This window comes from Doryrhamphus excisus, chromosome 1 (assembly GCF_030265055.1).
Source record: "Doryrhamphus excisus isolate RoL2022-K1 chromosome 1, RoL_Dexc_1.0, whole genome shotgun sequence".
Lineage (NCBI taxonomy): Eukaryota > Metazoa > Chordata > Actinopteri > Syngnathiformes > Syngnathidae > Doryrhamphus > Doryrhamphus excisus.
Genome location: NC_080466.1, coordinates 23,181,484 through 23,196,326, shown reverse-complemented (window position 1 = coordinate 23,196,326; position 14,843 = coordinate 23,181,484). Strand labels below are relative to the sequence as shown.

The 14,843-nt window shown below is 42.0% G+C and overlaps 2 protein-coding genes and 1 long non-coding RNA gene across 11 annotated transcripts in view; 2 read left to right on the top strand and 1 right to left on the bottom strand.

The window, feature by feature from the left end:
* Positions 1–3,730, top strand: part of LOC131131939 (zinc finger protein 609-like) — a 110,220-nt gene extending 106,490 nt beyond the window's left edge. For all 3 annotated transcript variants that reach the window (XM_058077032.1, XM_058077025.1, XM_058077017.1), the window contains one exon: positions 1,066–3,730. In XM_058077032.1, coding sequence (XP_057933015.1) covers positions 1,066–1,109 — 44 coding nt within the window. In that variant the 3' untranslated portion in view covers positions 1,110–3,730. The remainder of the gene's footprint in view (positions 1–1,065) is intronic.
* An 827-nt stretch (positions 3,731–4,557) lies between these two features.
* Positions 4,558–14,843, top strand: part of LOC131131959 (GRAM domain-containing protein 2A-like) — a 43,081-nt gene continuing 32,795 nt past the window's right edge. For 3 of the 7 annotated variants that reach the window (XM_058077069.1, XM_058077044.1, XM_058077078.1), the window contains exons 1-2: positions 4,558–4,817; positions 11,064–11,168. In XM_058077069.1, coding sequence (XP_057933052.1) covers positions 4,687–4,817; positions 11,064–11,168 — 236 coding nt within the window. In that variant the 5' untranslated portion in view covers positions 4,558–4,686. Of the gene's footprint in view, positions 4,818–5,662; positions 5,906–11,063; positions 11,169–14,843 lie in introns of those variants that run through there. The other 4 variants (XM_058077061.1, XM_058077085.1, XM_058077053.1 and 1 more) reach the window with 3 other exon arrangements.
* LOC131131995 (uncharacterized) lies at positions 8,291–11,865 on the bottom strand. The gene is made up of 2 exons (XR_009130291.1): positions 11,695–11,865; positions 8,291–9,503 (listed from the first exon to the last, which is right to left on the bottom strand). It is a non-coding gene; the product is annotated as an uncharacterized LOC131131995 (long non-coding RNA).

The window sequence follows — 14,843 nt, the reverse complement described above, 5'->3', positions numbered from 1 at the left end:
AAATTATTATTATACAATTTGATGTTTTGGAGTAATATGAATACATGTGGAAAAGTGAATAGTGAAGGATGCTGCCAGGTAGGAGGCGTAGAGGAAGACCAAAGAGGAGGTTTATGGATGTAGTGAAGGAGGACATGAGGGTAGTTGGTGTGAGAGAGACAGATGCAGAAGACTGGATGGCTTGGATGGAGAAAGGAGATGAATACATGGGGGAAATGTTCAAAATAACAAAATTAACTGAATAAAATAATCTTTCCTGCTTAATTAAACAAAAATAAAAATAAGTACCTTTTTTGACAGACCACTGTTGTGCGTCACAATATAATCACATGGCCAAATTTTGAGTACCGGAAACTCAGGATGCTGAAATGATACTCAACGATGCCTTTTATTTTCACATTACATTTAAATGTATGGATGTAAAATTGTTACATTAGAAAATACTATGTGTTACCACACACAAATTCCCAAAAAAAGAATGTTCAAAAAACTAACAAACAGTATGACACTGGAAGCTCATGTACTTCATTCTGGAGTTGCATGAACTTGGGGATTTGAACTGCTCTGTTGCATGACACCTCCAATTTTACGAGACTTTCACTGGGCAAGTGTCACAGCATTAACCGTGTGCATGGTTTGCTTTTTCTTTGGCTTTTTTTGCAACCCAAATCAAAAAGGCGCCCACACGGCAGGCAGCCTCTCAAAGATGATGTCACATGCAGCAGAGTCGCCTTGATGCTCTTCACTCCAATGGCACAGGACTTTTTCAGCATTTTGTAAAAATGGAAAACAGGACGTAACAGGACCTGTCCTGGGAAAACAGAAATGTTTGGTCAGCAGTTGTGTGTATACACACTACTTGCCTTTTGAAAACTATATATATATTGGGTTGTTTTTTTTTTTACTGTGGAAAAAACTAACACATAGAGTTTGAAGAACAGAAGCGAGACAGATGCCCGATGCCAGATGGAACATCGTCAACCATGATTGACAGGAGCCATCCAAATAATGACTAATGTTGTGAGGTGATCATTAATTGGCCTTTTTCCTTTGTGTCTTCAACAGGGAAGCCTGACCGTCACACCTCAACCCTGCAAAGATTCATGTGACTGGCTCACATGTGACAAGGACCCCCCCCCGACATCAGTTCAATGGTGTTCTGTCTATTTCGTTGATCTGCCTTTGTGTTGGCAGCTTGTTTATGTTGTTGCTCCTCCATGACGATCCAGGTTCAAAGCCATCACTCTTTCCCTTCATGCAGAGGAATCACCTCTGATGATCTAGTCTTTGCACTGTCGACAAATACAATGCAAAAATAGACGATTGGACTTTTGTTTTTCTTTGACTACATTGTTTTTTTGTCCACAGAAGAAACGAGCAGAGGTTTCCTGTTAGGTGACTGATGGCAAAGGGGAGTGAAACTTTAATGAAAGACTTGCAGAGAAAATCTTATTAAGATGAGTTCAACTTTATGTGTGTGGCATTTTGGATGCCCGTGAAGCAACAATATATCTGAAACTTGACAAATGTTTCTTATTTCATTGGGGAGAGGGAATTATGGCAACTGCTGCTTTCTTCAGCGACTCAGAGAACCTGAGAGTGAAGTTTTCATTCTCACTGTCACTATGAGTTCTCACCTTTGAACCCTCCGTTCGTGTTTCAGGGATGATGTCACATGTTTTGGTGAAGGCAACGCGTACACCTCAACACATATTCAACACATGGAGCCACGGTTGCTTTTGTAGAGACTCGTGTTCCGTACTGATCGTCATCATCATTTCAGAATGCTGGTGCATAGATTGGTGTCACTTAGAGTGAAGCCACATTAGTATGAGATCCATTCACTGTGCCATTGGAGGGGGGGAAAGTTTCTTTTCTCTTATAATGTAGATTTTCAGCTCGGATATTCATTCATTCATTCATTTTCTACTGCTTTTCCTCACGAGGGTCACAGGGGTGCTGGAGCCTATCCCAGCTGTCTTGGGGCGAGAGGCGGGGTACACCCTGGACTGGTGGCCAGCCAATCACAGGGCACATATAGACAAACAACCATTCACACTCACATTCATACCTATGGACAATTTGGAGTGGCTAATTAACCTAGCATGTTTTTGGAATGTGGGAGGAAACCGGAGTACCCGGAGAAAACCACGGGGACAACATGCAAACTCCACACCGAGGGTGGAATTGAACCCTGGTCTCCTAGCTGTGAGGTCTGCGTGCTAACCACTCGACCGCCGTGCAGCCCGTTCGAATATACAGTAAGTGTTTAAATGATTAGATTGCCCCAACGTGTGTCTGTCATTTGAATTGTCCATTTTAATCAACAACTGTTCGTACCTCAATTGAATTCCTCCCTCATTGCTGACGTGGCTTCACTCTCACATTTTCACACACACGTTTGCTTGTAGTTGAAGATGAAATCTATCCAAAATGGCTTATTTGTTGATTTGGATTTGGATACTACTCACAAAACGTCAGGGATATTAAACTTTCAAGTGAAATTTTTAGATCAAGCAAAAATGCACTAGAGTTGTCCCTCACGACGTGGCAGTTTGATTTTAGTGCCGTCATTATCAAATCACATTTTTTTTCTCTGATACGATATGATAATAAAGCCATAAACAAGTTGTCTATGCCCTAATTACAAAAATATTGTATTTATAAATGAGGAATCCCACGTTGCAGAAATGTACTTATCATGCGGGTTCTAGGCATTGGGTCTAGAACCAATTAGCAGCGATAAAAGGGGAATTATGATATCATTTTTACAGGAGAATGGCAAACATGATGAGATAGTTTCATCCTAAAAATGACCTGAAAGCCAAAAAGCTCTAACTTTTGTGAGTAGAGTATGTGAAGCTGAAGTTCAACTTCAACGACCATGAAATCGACCCCAAAAGTGTCAACAGAAGCCCGACTTTGGGTGTACTATTCATTGGTAAGGAAGACGGAGCCATTATCTGTGGCACAGTTGGCTTTTGAAATCTGTACATCACAACTCATGAATCATCATCATCATCCCAACGTCATCAACAAAACGGCATCTCCGTGACTTTGGTGGGTTTTTTAAGACAAGTGGCTGAATCAAATGAATGTGGTGTTTGATTAGTATTTAATCTGTAAGGGTAATAATCTAGGCAGCTGTGATGTTGTCATTCAAGTCTGTGGGCTTTTCGTACCAGCAGACTGCATACTTATAGTTTGATCAAATAATGGTTGTGACAAGTGCATTTGTTTGCTCAGAGAGTAGTAATATAATAATCTCAGTAGTCAGCAAAGCCCCGTGAAAATAAATCCTATTCTAAAAAAAGGGTATGAGAAGCCAGAAAGGTTAGTGTTTGCTTTCATCATAATGGAAAGTGCTTGGCTCTTGTGTTTTGTTTCATGGTGCAGAGTATATTTATTGGCCAGCAGTTGGTGCCTAGTTCAACATTCTTGTGTGAAAACACAAACGTCTCTCCTCGTTGGTCCTTTCCTGACCCACCTCTGTCATACAAAGTACCAACAGCGGTGCTTGCAAGGATGTTTACAATGTCTGCCGGGTCTTCTTTCTATGTTAGACATCCAGAACTCTTCTTTCTCTCTTCCACTCTGCTCTCCATCCCTCCCTCCCTCCCTTCAGGAGTTTGTGAAAAGTGTACATTACCATGGTTCCTTTTTTATACAATACTCTGTAACTTGCATTTGTAAATTTGGGCTGGAAAAAATAAATCTTTTTATGAGACGATCTGTCCTAATAACTTTGGCTCTGTTCGGCAACCATTCATTCATTGTCGCCAGGTCGTGTGTCCTGTTTCATAACACCAGAATGTAACGGAAAAGGGTTTTAGTTTTAGTTTTAGTCGCATCAGTCCAATATAATAGTCCTATATAACGTACGTCGTGGGCCGAGGGTCAAAAAGGATGTGTGCCCGCAACAACAAAATTGGGCTGTTTAAGGAACTTTCCAGAACTAATATACCCTAATATGCATATAGAAAATTAATCATAGGACCAGCCAAACCATTACAAAAACTGCTATCGCTAGTCCAGAAAATAAAATACATTTCACTTTGAATTTAAAATGATCACAAACATCCAGTGGTGTGTCTGGACTTTCAATGTTAGTACAGACTTGCCAACGTGTACAAACTTATTGTACTCGTCACGGACTCTTGAAGATGCGTTTATGCTTCACGGCAGAACAATCTGAGTGACTGCTAAATGATGACATCATTATTTGCTGACCACATGCAATATTTCAAGCACATATTGAGAGTCGCTGCATTCAATCAAATTGAAGAACAGCTTTTAAAAATGTGTTTTTCACACAATACAGAAAATGTTTCATGGGCATTGAATGAATGTTAGTCATGATGCAGTGGTGTCATCACAATGTTGCTCTGGTAGCAGCGATGTACGTTAGCATCATGCAACATCGGTGACAGGGAGTGATTACGCCGGCCATGATTTTGTCGGAGTGTAAATGTGGAATCTGATTATCCTCTGCTCTCGGCTCAGTAGAGAGAGGGAGAGCATCAGAGGGAGGGAGGGGTTAAGATACCAATGTGCTGAGCCGATGGTTTTTCCCACAAAGCAGCTGGCTGCCATCAGGACAGGACAGGCCGCTCGGAGGAGAAGGATACCTCTGGGACCGCTCCGCTTGCTGTCGGGACAGCTGAGGCCGTCTTGCAGGAGGTGTTCATGGGATGCACGATCTACGCAGTCAGCCCCAAGGCCCTGCCTGCTGACGAGGCAGCCAGCCGGGACACTTGCTACCAACCCCCCCATTACCGCCACCTTCATGGTAACTGCAGCCAGAGGATAGCAGCCAGGTGAGTATCACCTCATGCTGGATCATGTCAGTCAGTGGTTCATGGTGAGCCCGCCTATTTAACGACCTGTGTTGTACCTGAGCCAATCACGGAGGAGCACATGTAGAAGAACGTGTGGTCGGCATGGACCGCACAGGTGCATTGCTTTTCCTCCATCTACTGGTTCCAGTTATTCAATCACAAATGTTTACAGTCACCTTGTCGGTGGACTCCATTTCCATCGCAGAGATGCATTCATGCCAACATCTCAGCGTTCACAGCCTTTCTTTTTTTTTCTACAAAAATAAGCAGTTGTTTTTTGTTGTTTCTAAAAAAAAAAAAAAACACATGTCATTCACCTGATTAATAATGTATAATGTATATGCAACATTCATAGAAAGCCATCTGTTTTCACGCTATATGTTTATGTGTTTATGTGTTCAGCGGCCTTTGAACACACCATACTTTGGTGCTATGAGTCAGATTCTATCCATTATAATAATAATCCCTAATAATTACAACAATCACTCTTTTTGCAAATAATTCCACATCAGATGTCCCTGTGATAAGTGGGGTGTGCTGTTTATTACTATGGTTCATTACTAAGATTGAGGATGAAGTGCTCTGCATCATGCTGAGAAACGTGCATGTTTTCACCACATAAGGTCAAGAAAATACTAAAACCACTGCTCCGTGGTGCCATGTATACCTAATGGTAAGTCCGGTGAGAGGTTCCACGTTGCGGGGCTGCACAGCTTCTTCGGCACGAATCAGCCGTGTTGGCTGAGTTATTCTGGGCGTCTGCGGTGTGGAAATAGGGGCGTATAATCCGCTAACAGAGAGCACACAGCCACACTAGGCTGGAGGTAAGCTCAGCCCACCTCAACACACAACACCACCGCCGGGGAGCATCATCACACGCATTTAGCGCTCGCTCGGTTAGCTTTAGCTTGGCGGATTAGCGGCAGCCAGCAGTAGGTTTTTCCCTCCCACCCTCGCTCATAAAGACGGTAAATGTTTGACAGGACAAATACAGCACAGGACTGAAGATTCTTTCGGAGTCCAGAGAATTACGACACAACCTAAACGTGGCAGGTTGTGAGCTACAGGTAGGGGACGTCGAAAGTTGTTAAGTTAGTGAGAGTGACGATAACATTTCCGACCGAGCTTTCAAAATAAAAGGGTACTAGTATCAGTATAATGTTTCGCTATAGTAAATGATGACAACTCAAATCAAATTAAATGTTGGTGACATGGGTGTTCTACTGCATGCACTTAAACAATAGGTCAAGTTAGTTTTTCTTCACGCACTTGCACATTTTACTTTGATGACAAAGGGCCTATGTTGTGTTATTAGTGTCAGCTATTGGCAAGTTGATGGGGGGGGCACCGCTAACGGCAAGGACAAGTGCACGCCACTTTTTTCTGCTTTGTCCTTCTGTTGAACCAAATAGTTATACAAGAAACAATAAATGACGTCAGCGCACATGTAAACAGCTGCTAATTGCTGAGTGTGGTATTACCATGTAAAACAGAAGTACTTTTCAGTTGTGTATCCAAACAACTATCAAGTACACTAAGAAAGATATTTGGTTAAAAGTGCTCTCCCTGGAAGAACATTTGGAGCCAAGTGTGGGCTTACAAATACACTCTTCAAAGGTTGTTTTGAGGCGCTTGCACAATGGGGAGGTTATTTCAGGAGGTCTCAAGCAGTGCACTTGATATCTCTGAGTCTAAAGGCTGAACACTGACAGGTTGCCATCTTCATGAAGACCTTTAGAGGTTACTGTGTTAACAGTCAGCCATGAAGGAAATGATATGGGTTATATTGTTATGTCATGTAACTGGCACTTCTGCAGTGTGTTTTCTTTGCACTCTTTGCACTCATATACTTCACAGGTTTATCGTTGCTCTTGAGATTGCAGGAAACGTCTTTCTGCTTGGCTTAGATAAACTTGCCTTCAGGTTTTTGGACAGATAAAGTCTGCAGAGGTCCACATGCCCAGCGCAAACAGCCCCGCTGCTTTCACTGAGTCTGTGCCACGTTCAAAACTCACTCAGAAATGAAAGCCCACACATTGAAAATGCTGACTGTTAATGTTTACTGAATGTTTATTCGTGTTACCGTATACGAGAAGGTAGGAAGAACACAGTGTTTGGTCAACCGACCGCAGCATTAACACGATTAGAGCTAATTGGATTGAAGGATGAGTTGTAACAGCACAAAGTGTTTGTTTACTCAGACAACGAGGAGAGCTGGAAACCTTTCACTGAACGTTAGCGTCAGAAATGTTTGACTCCTAGGACTACTGTATGTGGAACTCAAACAGTCCATGATTGCCATGCCGTGCGTGTCAAAGAAAACATGGCGGGGATGGGATGGCATGTGAAAGTGGCTCATTAACTCATCTTGCTCATGTGTTCCCTCCTGTCCACACAACACGAGTTTGAAGAAAGAGCTACTGGGAATATCAGAATTGGAAAGGAAGTGCGAGCTCGGCAAGAAAGCCCATATGGAGCATCTCTTGTATGAGTGGAAAACCACACTTGGCGTTAACAATTTGTGTGGTCATACATAAACAGCGGTTCGAAACTTGAAGCTTCATTCTTCCTGAAGTTTTTGTTGAATTACGGATTAGTATAACGTCAGGACATGAGACTACAGAGGTTCTGCAATGTTGCGATAAAACTGCAGCCATCTAAGCAATCCATTGTTTACTATATAGTGGAATTGTGTGTACATAATTTCTAATATTTTCAGCAACTGATTTGTTCAGACTTACTCATTTCCTGTTGCGGAAGTTGAGAACAAGTGTTGTCCCATTCTGAACATTGTTTTCCAATGAACAGTCTGAACAGTCACCACAACGTTCTGTTGCGATAGATCGCCTGTTCTCTTAACCACGAGCTTGAAAAAAGCTTCTTATTTAATGACTACAGGCCCTTCACCCACCTCCAGCCACCCCTTTGTGATGGTAGATAAATCAGTCATCTGGAACCTTCTGATCCAGGAAGCCTCTGTTGTTTTGAACAAGCTCAAGGCTGAAGTGAATCTGCTGGGCAATTAGAGATCCTACTTTGGAAAATGCATGCAGAGCTTCTTTCCACCAGCACCTGTAATTATACAGGGCAGGTGCTAACAGCCCCCGTTGTCCCCAGGAGAAGAACAAAGTGCAGTGCAGCTGTGTTTATGTCTGCATGTGGAATAAAGGATATCTGATTGGCAAAGGAGTCAACGTCATGTCAACAATGAAAAAAATCAATAGACAACAAAATTGCTATGCCAGTCCCGAATGGCAAATGCTGAAGGACAAAGAATAAACCTTAGCCACGAATGTCATTGTTCAACTAAATTATTCATGTCTTTTATCTCAAACATATTCAAGGCATACAGTATGATGCACTTCTGCACCACAGTAAGGTCTGTAGACCACATAGGTCTGTAGACCTATGACATTTGGTGAATGTTGAATTTTATCTATTATGAAAGATGCTTTATTTTTTTTTTTTATATTTTGATGACCGAAAACCAGGATACATTTGAAGTATACTTCCGGTGTATGGATAAAAATTCCAAAACACTACCCATAACCAAAAACACAAATTCAGTATAAATTAAATATATACCCAGTTTCAAGAACATTCAAAAACCGTCACAAAAATGATTCCAAAAGAGAATGACACGGGCAACTGTGGTCATATTTTGAAATTTTGGAATGTAACCAATATTTCCAGGCAAACTGTGCATGAACTTCGGAATTTGAACAGTTTTGCCTGAATTCCTCAATTTCACGAGACTTTAACTCAGCAAGTGTCAGATAATTAATTAACTCTGTGTATCTGATTTTCTTTTTCTTTTTTTTTGCATGACTAATTAAAAAAGCCATCGACACAGCAGCTTCTCAGGGGTTAAGTCACATGAAAGAGTGGCCTCATGCTGCTCGATCATCATTCATTCATTCATTTTCTACCGCTTAGCCTCACAAGGGTCACAGGGGTGCTGGAGCCTATCCCAGCTGTCTTCGGGCAAGAGGTGGGGTCCACCCTGGACTGGTGGCCAGCCAATCGCAGGGCACATACAGACAAACAACCATTCACACTCACACGCTCGATCAACAATACTTCTTAAAAAACAACGGGCATGACAGGACCTGAAACAGGGCACGTCCTGGGAAAACAATTTCTAATTTCCAAATTGTTCATAGGTATGATTGTGAGTGTGAACTGTTGTTTGTATGGCATTTAAAGAAAGATCACAAATTTGTCACATGACTAAAATATTCATGCTAGTCTGACATGCAAACATCACAATCCGACAGTCCTGCTAGCTTTGTTTACATTGTATTACACACCACTTATGCGTAGGCTCCAGCATCCCTGAAGTGGCACAATACACTTTAAATATAACAATACTGTGTACTGAGCTAACTAGCCTACATTTTATTGAGCCAATACATTAAGAGAAAAATTGAGTGAGGATGGAGGACTAAATAAGCAGGCAAAAAAACCTACCAATTCTATATAGAATAATAGGCAAACATGTAACCATGTGATATAAATGGTTGTTCCGATAATCCATGAGTGAAATTGAGCCGCCGCTGCTGGGCCCCTCCAGCCGCATCTGCTGCCTTCTGAACCGCAGGTGCAGCCTACCCCCTTTCTGTGCACACGCTCATTCGTCGTAATCCTCGCGTGCTCATTGGACAGCTGAAATGAGGAAATGATAGGAGGTCCGTCACACATGGCAGACATGCTTGTTCAGAATGCTCAGCGGGGTCTTCACTCATATCTGCCGATACTGATCGGTGGCTGATCAATCGGCGCACCCCAAGTTTAAAATGATGGAATCCTAGTCCTAGGAATCCTTTGTGAACGTAGAAAGCTCCTATTTTGCAGGCGATGTGGCTAACCATACTCCTGATCACGAACAATGGCAATAATTTACATTTTGCACTGTTGGCTGTTATGAGGTTCTACATAGTGGCTCAAAATGGCAAAAAAAGAAATGCGAGTAAATTGAGCAAGCAGTTCATTCATCAAACAACTGTTAAACTGCAGTTTGGCCGTTCATTAACTATTATTAAAGCAAACTCTGAAATTTGAATTGTATCCATATGGACAGGTAACCAAATTCTGGTTTGAGATCGACTCTTAAGTGAAGAATGTGGCTGGGTGCATCCCTAATACTATACATGTATTCTAATTATGTTTTTTGGTTTGTTTTCACATATGGGGTAATAACTATAAAATAACTACAAAATAATTATAAAAGCACTCGCTAAATGTACTGCAAAAAAGGTCAGTAAGGATAATTCATAATGCCGCCTACAGAGAACATACTAACTCCTTATTTGTAAAATCACAAATAATTCAACTTGCTGATATAGTTCATCTTCAAACAGCTAAAATAACGCATAAGGCTAAAAACAACCAATTAGCTAAAAATGTCATCCAATACTTCTCTACAAGAGAGGAGAAATATGATCTCAGGGAAGAAGTACATTTGAAACACTTCTATGCTAGGACTACGTTATGCTAGCCATAGCATTTCAGTATGTGGAATCAAACTATGGAATGGATTGAGTAAGGAAATCAAACAATGCACAACGATGAGCCAATTCAAGAAACAATACAAGCAGTTGATGTTTGCTAAATACAAGGATGAAGAGTCTTGAACCAGTCATGATGTGCTATTTATATCACTATATTGACATGCACTATGGTACCCATTATGGCATTGGATGCTCATATCACCGAGTACTTTGGTTTGAGGTGCATTATTTAAAAGAACAAAACAAAAACAAAAAAACCTTAAACTGTATTATGGAAAGCAGGAAGTGAACAAATGTAACAGTTAGTGATTGTAAAAGTACCAGATGGAGGGGTAGGATTTAATAAGCTTTGCTTCTTCCTACTCCTTTTGGACATGTGGAACTGGGAACTGATTATGGGATGCACTCAATTGGAATCTGATGCATGTTCAAATGAAATAAAACCATTACCATTACCGTTACCATTACATCTAATGATAGTTTTGAGTGGACTGACCCAGCTCTGCAGATTAGACACTTGGCATCAGCCTTTCAGCATTACATCACCACCATGTTTGTGTTGAAGACAAGAGTCCTTTGTTTTGCACCCATCAAACTTTTAGCCAGGGACTCTGAAGCCGTACCATACATGTGTTTTACAAACATGGGAAAGTGTAGATGACACTGGAACAGAGGAGCGCTTGCTGTGCACTGAGCTGTGTGTTTGTGTGTTCAGGGCCAGGAGCATGACCGAGCAGCAGGAGCACACTGAAGAAACAGGCCTGCTCGCTACACAGGACCTGGATGCCTCCAAGGACGACGACGCACACGGCCACCTCAGGCAAATTGGTCTCACACATGCACACGCACACGCACACGCACACGCACACGCACATGCACACGCACGCACATGCACACGCACATGCACGCACCCACACATGCACATACACAAACACTGTTTCATGTTTTCCCAAACTCACCATCTGTATCCTGTGTGTGCTCCTAGTTTACAGTTGCAAGATATTTGTTGTTATAGCGCTTATTTTGTACTTTTCTGTATTTCGCTTGTATTTGATGTCAAACAATGGTAACAGACATACAGAATACACAGCATGGACAGATTTTCAAATAAATATGTGTATATGTAATATGTAAATGATATATGCTGCTGTAGGTTAAATGTTTGTGTAGCTGCGGAGACACTGACTATTTTTCCCAAAGGTCTTGGGGATCATCGAGATGTTTTCTGGCAAAACTGAGACAAGCCTTACTGTTCTTTTTGTTCACAGTGGTTGTTGTCTTGGAACTCTGCTATGGAGGCTATTTTTGCCTAATGTCTTTTTATGGTGGAAGTCTTGGACACTGACCTTAACTGAGGCAAGTGAGGCCTGCAGTTCTTGTGCGGCTGTTGTTGTGGGGTCTTTTGTGACCTCTTGAATGAGAAGTTGCTGTGCTCTTGGGGGGCAATTATAGTTGAGCGGCCACTCCTGGAAAGTTCACCACTTCCTGAATTTCTTTAGATCTCAGCTTTTGATGATCTTTGGGCTACTTCACTTTGTCAGGCAGGTTCTATTTAAACAATTTCATGATTGAGACCAGCTGTGGCACCAATCAGGCCTGGCTGTGGCTAGACAAATTGATTTAAGGTGTGAAAAAACATAATTATGCTGTAATGGGGGGTCATTTTTATAAACAAGGCCATGTGGGTTTGGATTTTTCTTCTCCCTAATCAATAAAAATGTTCACTTCAAAACTGCATTTTGTGTTGTCATTGACAATCATTGACTATTCTTTCATTTATCTTTCTTTGAATAAAAGAGAGCAAACATGGCATATTTCAGACATAGTTGCAAATGGTGATTAATTATGTAGAATTTGAAAACTGTGATTAATCTTATTGAAAATTGTCATCATTTGACAGTGATTAGCACGCAGACCTCACACTAGGAGACCTGAGTTCAATCCCACCCTCGGCCATCTCTGTGTGGAGTTTGCATGTTCTCCCCGTGCATGCGTGGGTTTTCTCCGGGTACTCCGGTTTCCTCCCACATTCCAAAAACATGCTAGGTTAATTGGCCACTCCAAATTGTCCATAGGTATGAATGTGAGTGTGAATGGTTGTTTGTCTATATGTGCCCTGTGACTGGCTGGCCACCAGTTCAGGGTGTACCCCGCCTCTCGCCCGAAGACAGCTGGGATAGGCTCCAGCACCCCGTGACCCTCGTGAGGATAAGCGGTAAAAATGAGTGAATGAATGAATTCAACTCCACAATGCTCCGACCACAAACGCAAACCTAATTTCTTGGTTCTTTTTCCTTGCATTCCTCGTGAAAGGAAAGGTGCAAAGTGGAGTGCTATTACTAAAGCGGTGTCCTATGACATTGTTAAAGGGAATGCTAATGCTGTGGATTTCAGAACATGCACAAAATAATGGACTCGTAATGTCCAGCCAGCTCCACAGTTGCAATTATTTAGCACAAACATACAAAGAAGACAGACATAAGACAGACATAAGACAGACATGATAAGCTTGATGCCGTTGACAGACTGGTGGTTCCCAGGCTTTTAAATGTCTTTTAAAAATGTTTACCTAAAAAGTAATACTTTTATGTATTTTCGAGTGCTTTGGTATTCGCTGACAGTGATGTCTTGCATCACCTTTTTTTTCAGTAACGAGTAATCTATCGCGTTACTATTTCAAAACAAGTCATCTGATTTAAGTTACTTATCCACAGTCACTCTGCGTCGCTCTGCGGCTGAATAACGGTAGTCAGGATGGCTGTTGTGGCGCCCTGTGTTTGCCAAACTGTTGCTGAAACCCGAAGCAGCGTTCTGTCGCTGGGAAAGATGCATATTCATGTTGGACACACTATGTGGCTGTGTGTCCACAAAGGTGGGCAGAACCGCAGTGTTCATTCCCCTTTAAAATGAGGTACAGCATGTGTCGCCACGTAACTCCACCCATCCGGTCTGAACAAGAAGTGCGTTCACTGTTCACGTTCTGTGATTGGCCAGTCACGCACAGCGACCGCTCCTCCCTAGACCGAGTAGCAGACACGTACATAATGAAACTGGCAGTTGAAAATGGCCTCCGCTTTATTAGGTTTTCCTCAGCTAGCCTCTATTCAGTTCAAAATGGAATTGTTATTGAGGTAAAACTGCCCAATTCATCGTGATATTAATTTGAGGTCATATCGACCGGCCCTAATATGGCATATCTTGATCTTCAACACGGGTATATTAGGATGAGAGTTTTGGTTAGGGGCGCTCCGATCAATCAGCCACAGATCGTTATCAGCCGATACTTGCTTTAAAACGCAGACACCCCCCCGCTGCAGCATTCAGAACAAGCATGTCTGCCATGTGTAGGACTTCCTGTCTTTTGGAGAGTGATGTACGTTTTGCACCCTGAAAAGTAGGCCTCAAAACTGTCTCACCGGGGGGTACTTTAGATTGCTTTAGATTGGTGCGCCGTTTGTGACCGGATTTTGTGGTGATTTTGAGGCTCGCTTAAAGCCCCTATCCCAACCTGCTGCACTTGCGAGTGTGGGCAAAATTTGGCAATGAATATCGCCTCAGTACAGATTTGGGATAACGTGTGACGAGTGAGCGTTTGCACCGCTTTTGAAACCGCCGTTGTGCACACTGATATCACACTGAGATTGTTATCTCCTTCCTGGGCACAGAAGAGGGAGTCAGCTGCGTCTGTGCTTCAGAAGGCAGTGGATGCCTGTTTTTCATTCAGGTTTTCAGTTAATCATGTAAGAAGACCAGAAATAAATGCATTGTGAAATACAAAAGGTGATTTGTGGATACCAGCATTTTGTTTATGTTCTGGTAAAACAAGCATATTGGCTTAGTTGGGAAATAAGCTATGGAAATAAATAAATAAGTATCTCTTGGCCATTTTTATTTTGTCAAAGTCGCTCTCACAAAAAAGAAACCTTGGTGAACCCTGTATAGCCAGTTGTACATTTCCATATTTACACTGCATACTGCATGTATGTGATCGCTATTGGTATTGGTATTGGTATCAGCCAATTTCACTCAGGATCGGATTATCAGGATCGATATTGGCAGCATAAAATCCAGATCGGAACATCCCTAGTTTTGGTCCATACTCTCCAGCCCTACTTTGTTGGCTTGCAGTAACAAGAGCAACTGTAATGCTCCATCTGGCAGTCCATTTCATCACAGGATCAAAATAATAGAAATAACGGATTGCAGAGGACTCTAGCTAACATACTGTACATGCACTACATGCACTGTTGTGTATGTAGAGTGAGGCTATGTTTGTTATATAAGACGGGTTGATGGCAGGGACTGTGTAATCCTGTAGAATCTGCTCTGGGATTGGGCACTGAAGCATGTTGTTGATTGGAGGCTGGAACCAGACCACTTTCTTGACCTGTTGCCAAACAAACACACCATGTGTATGTTTGTACTTGTACACAGAGATGTTCCAGTCTAAATATCCGCATAGCCATCTGAAGTATTTTATACAATTGGAATGAAT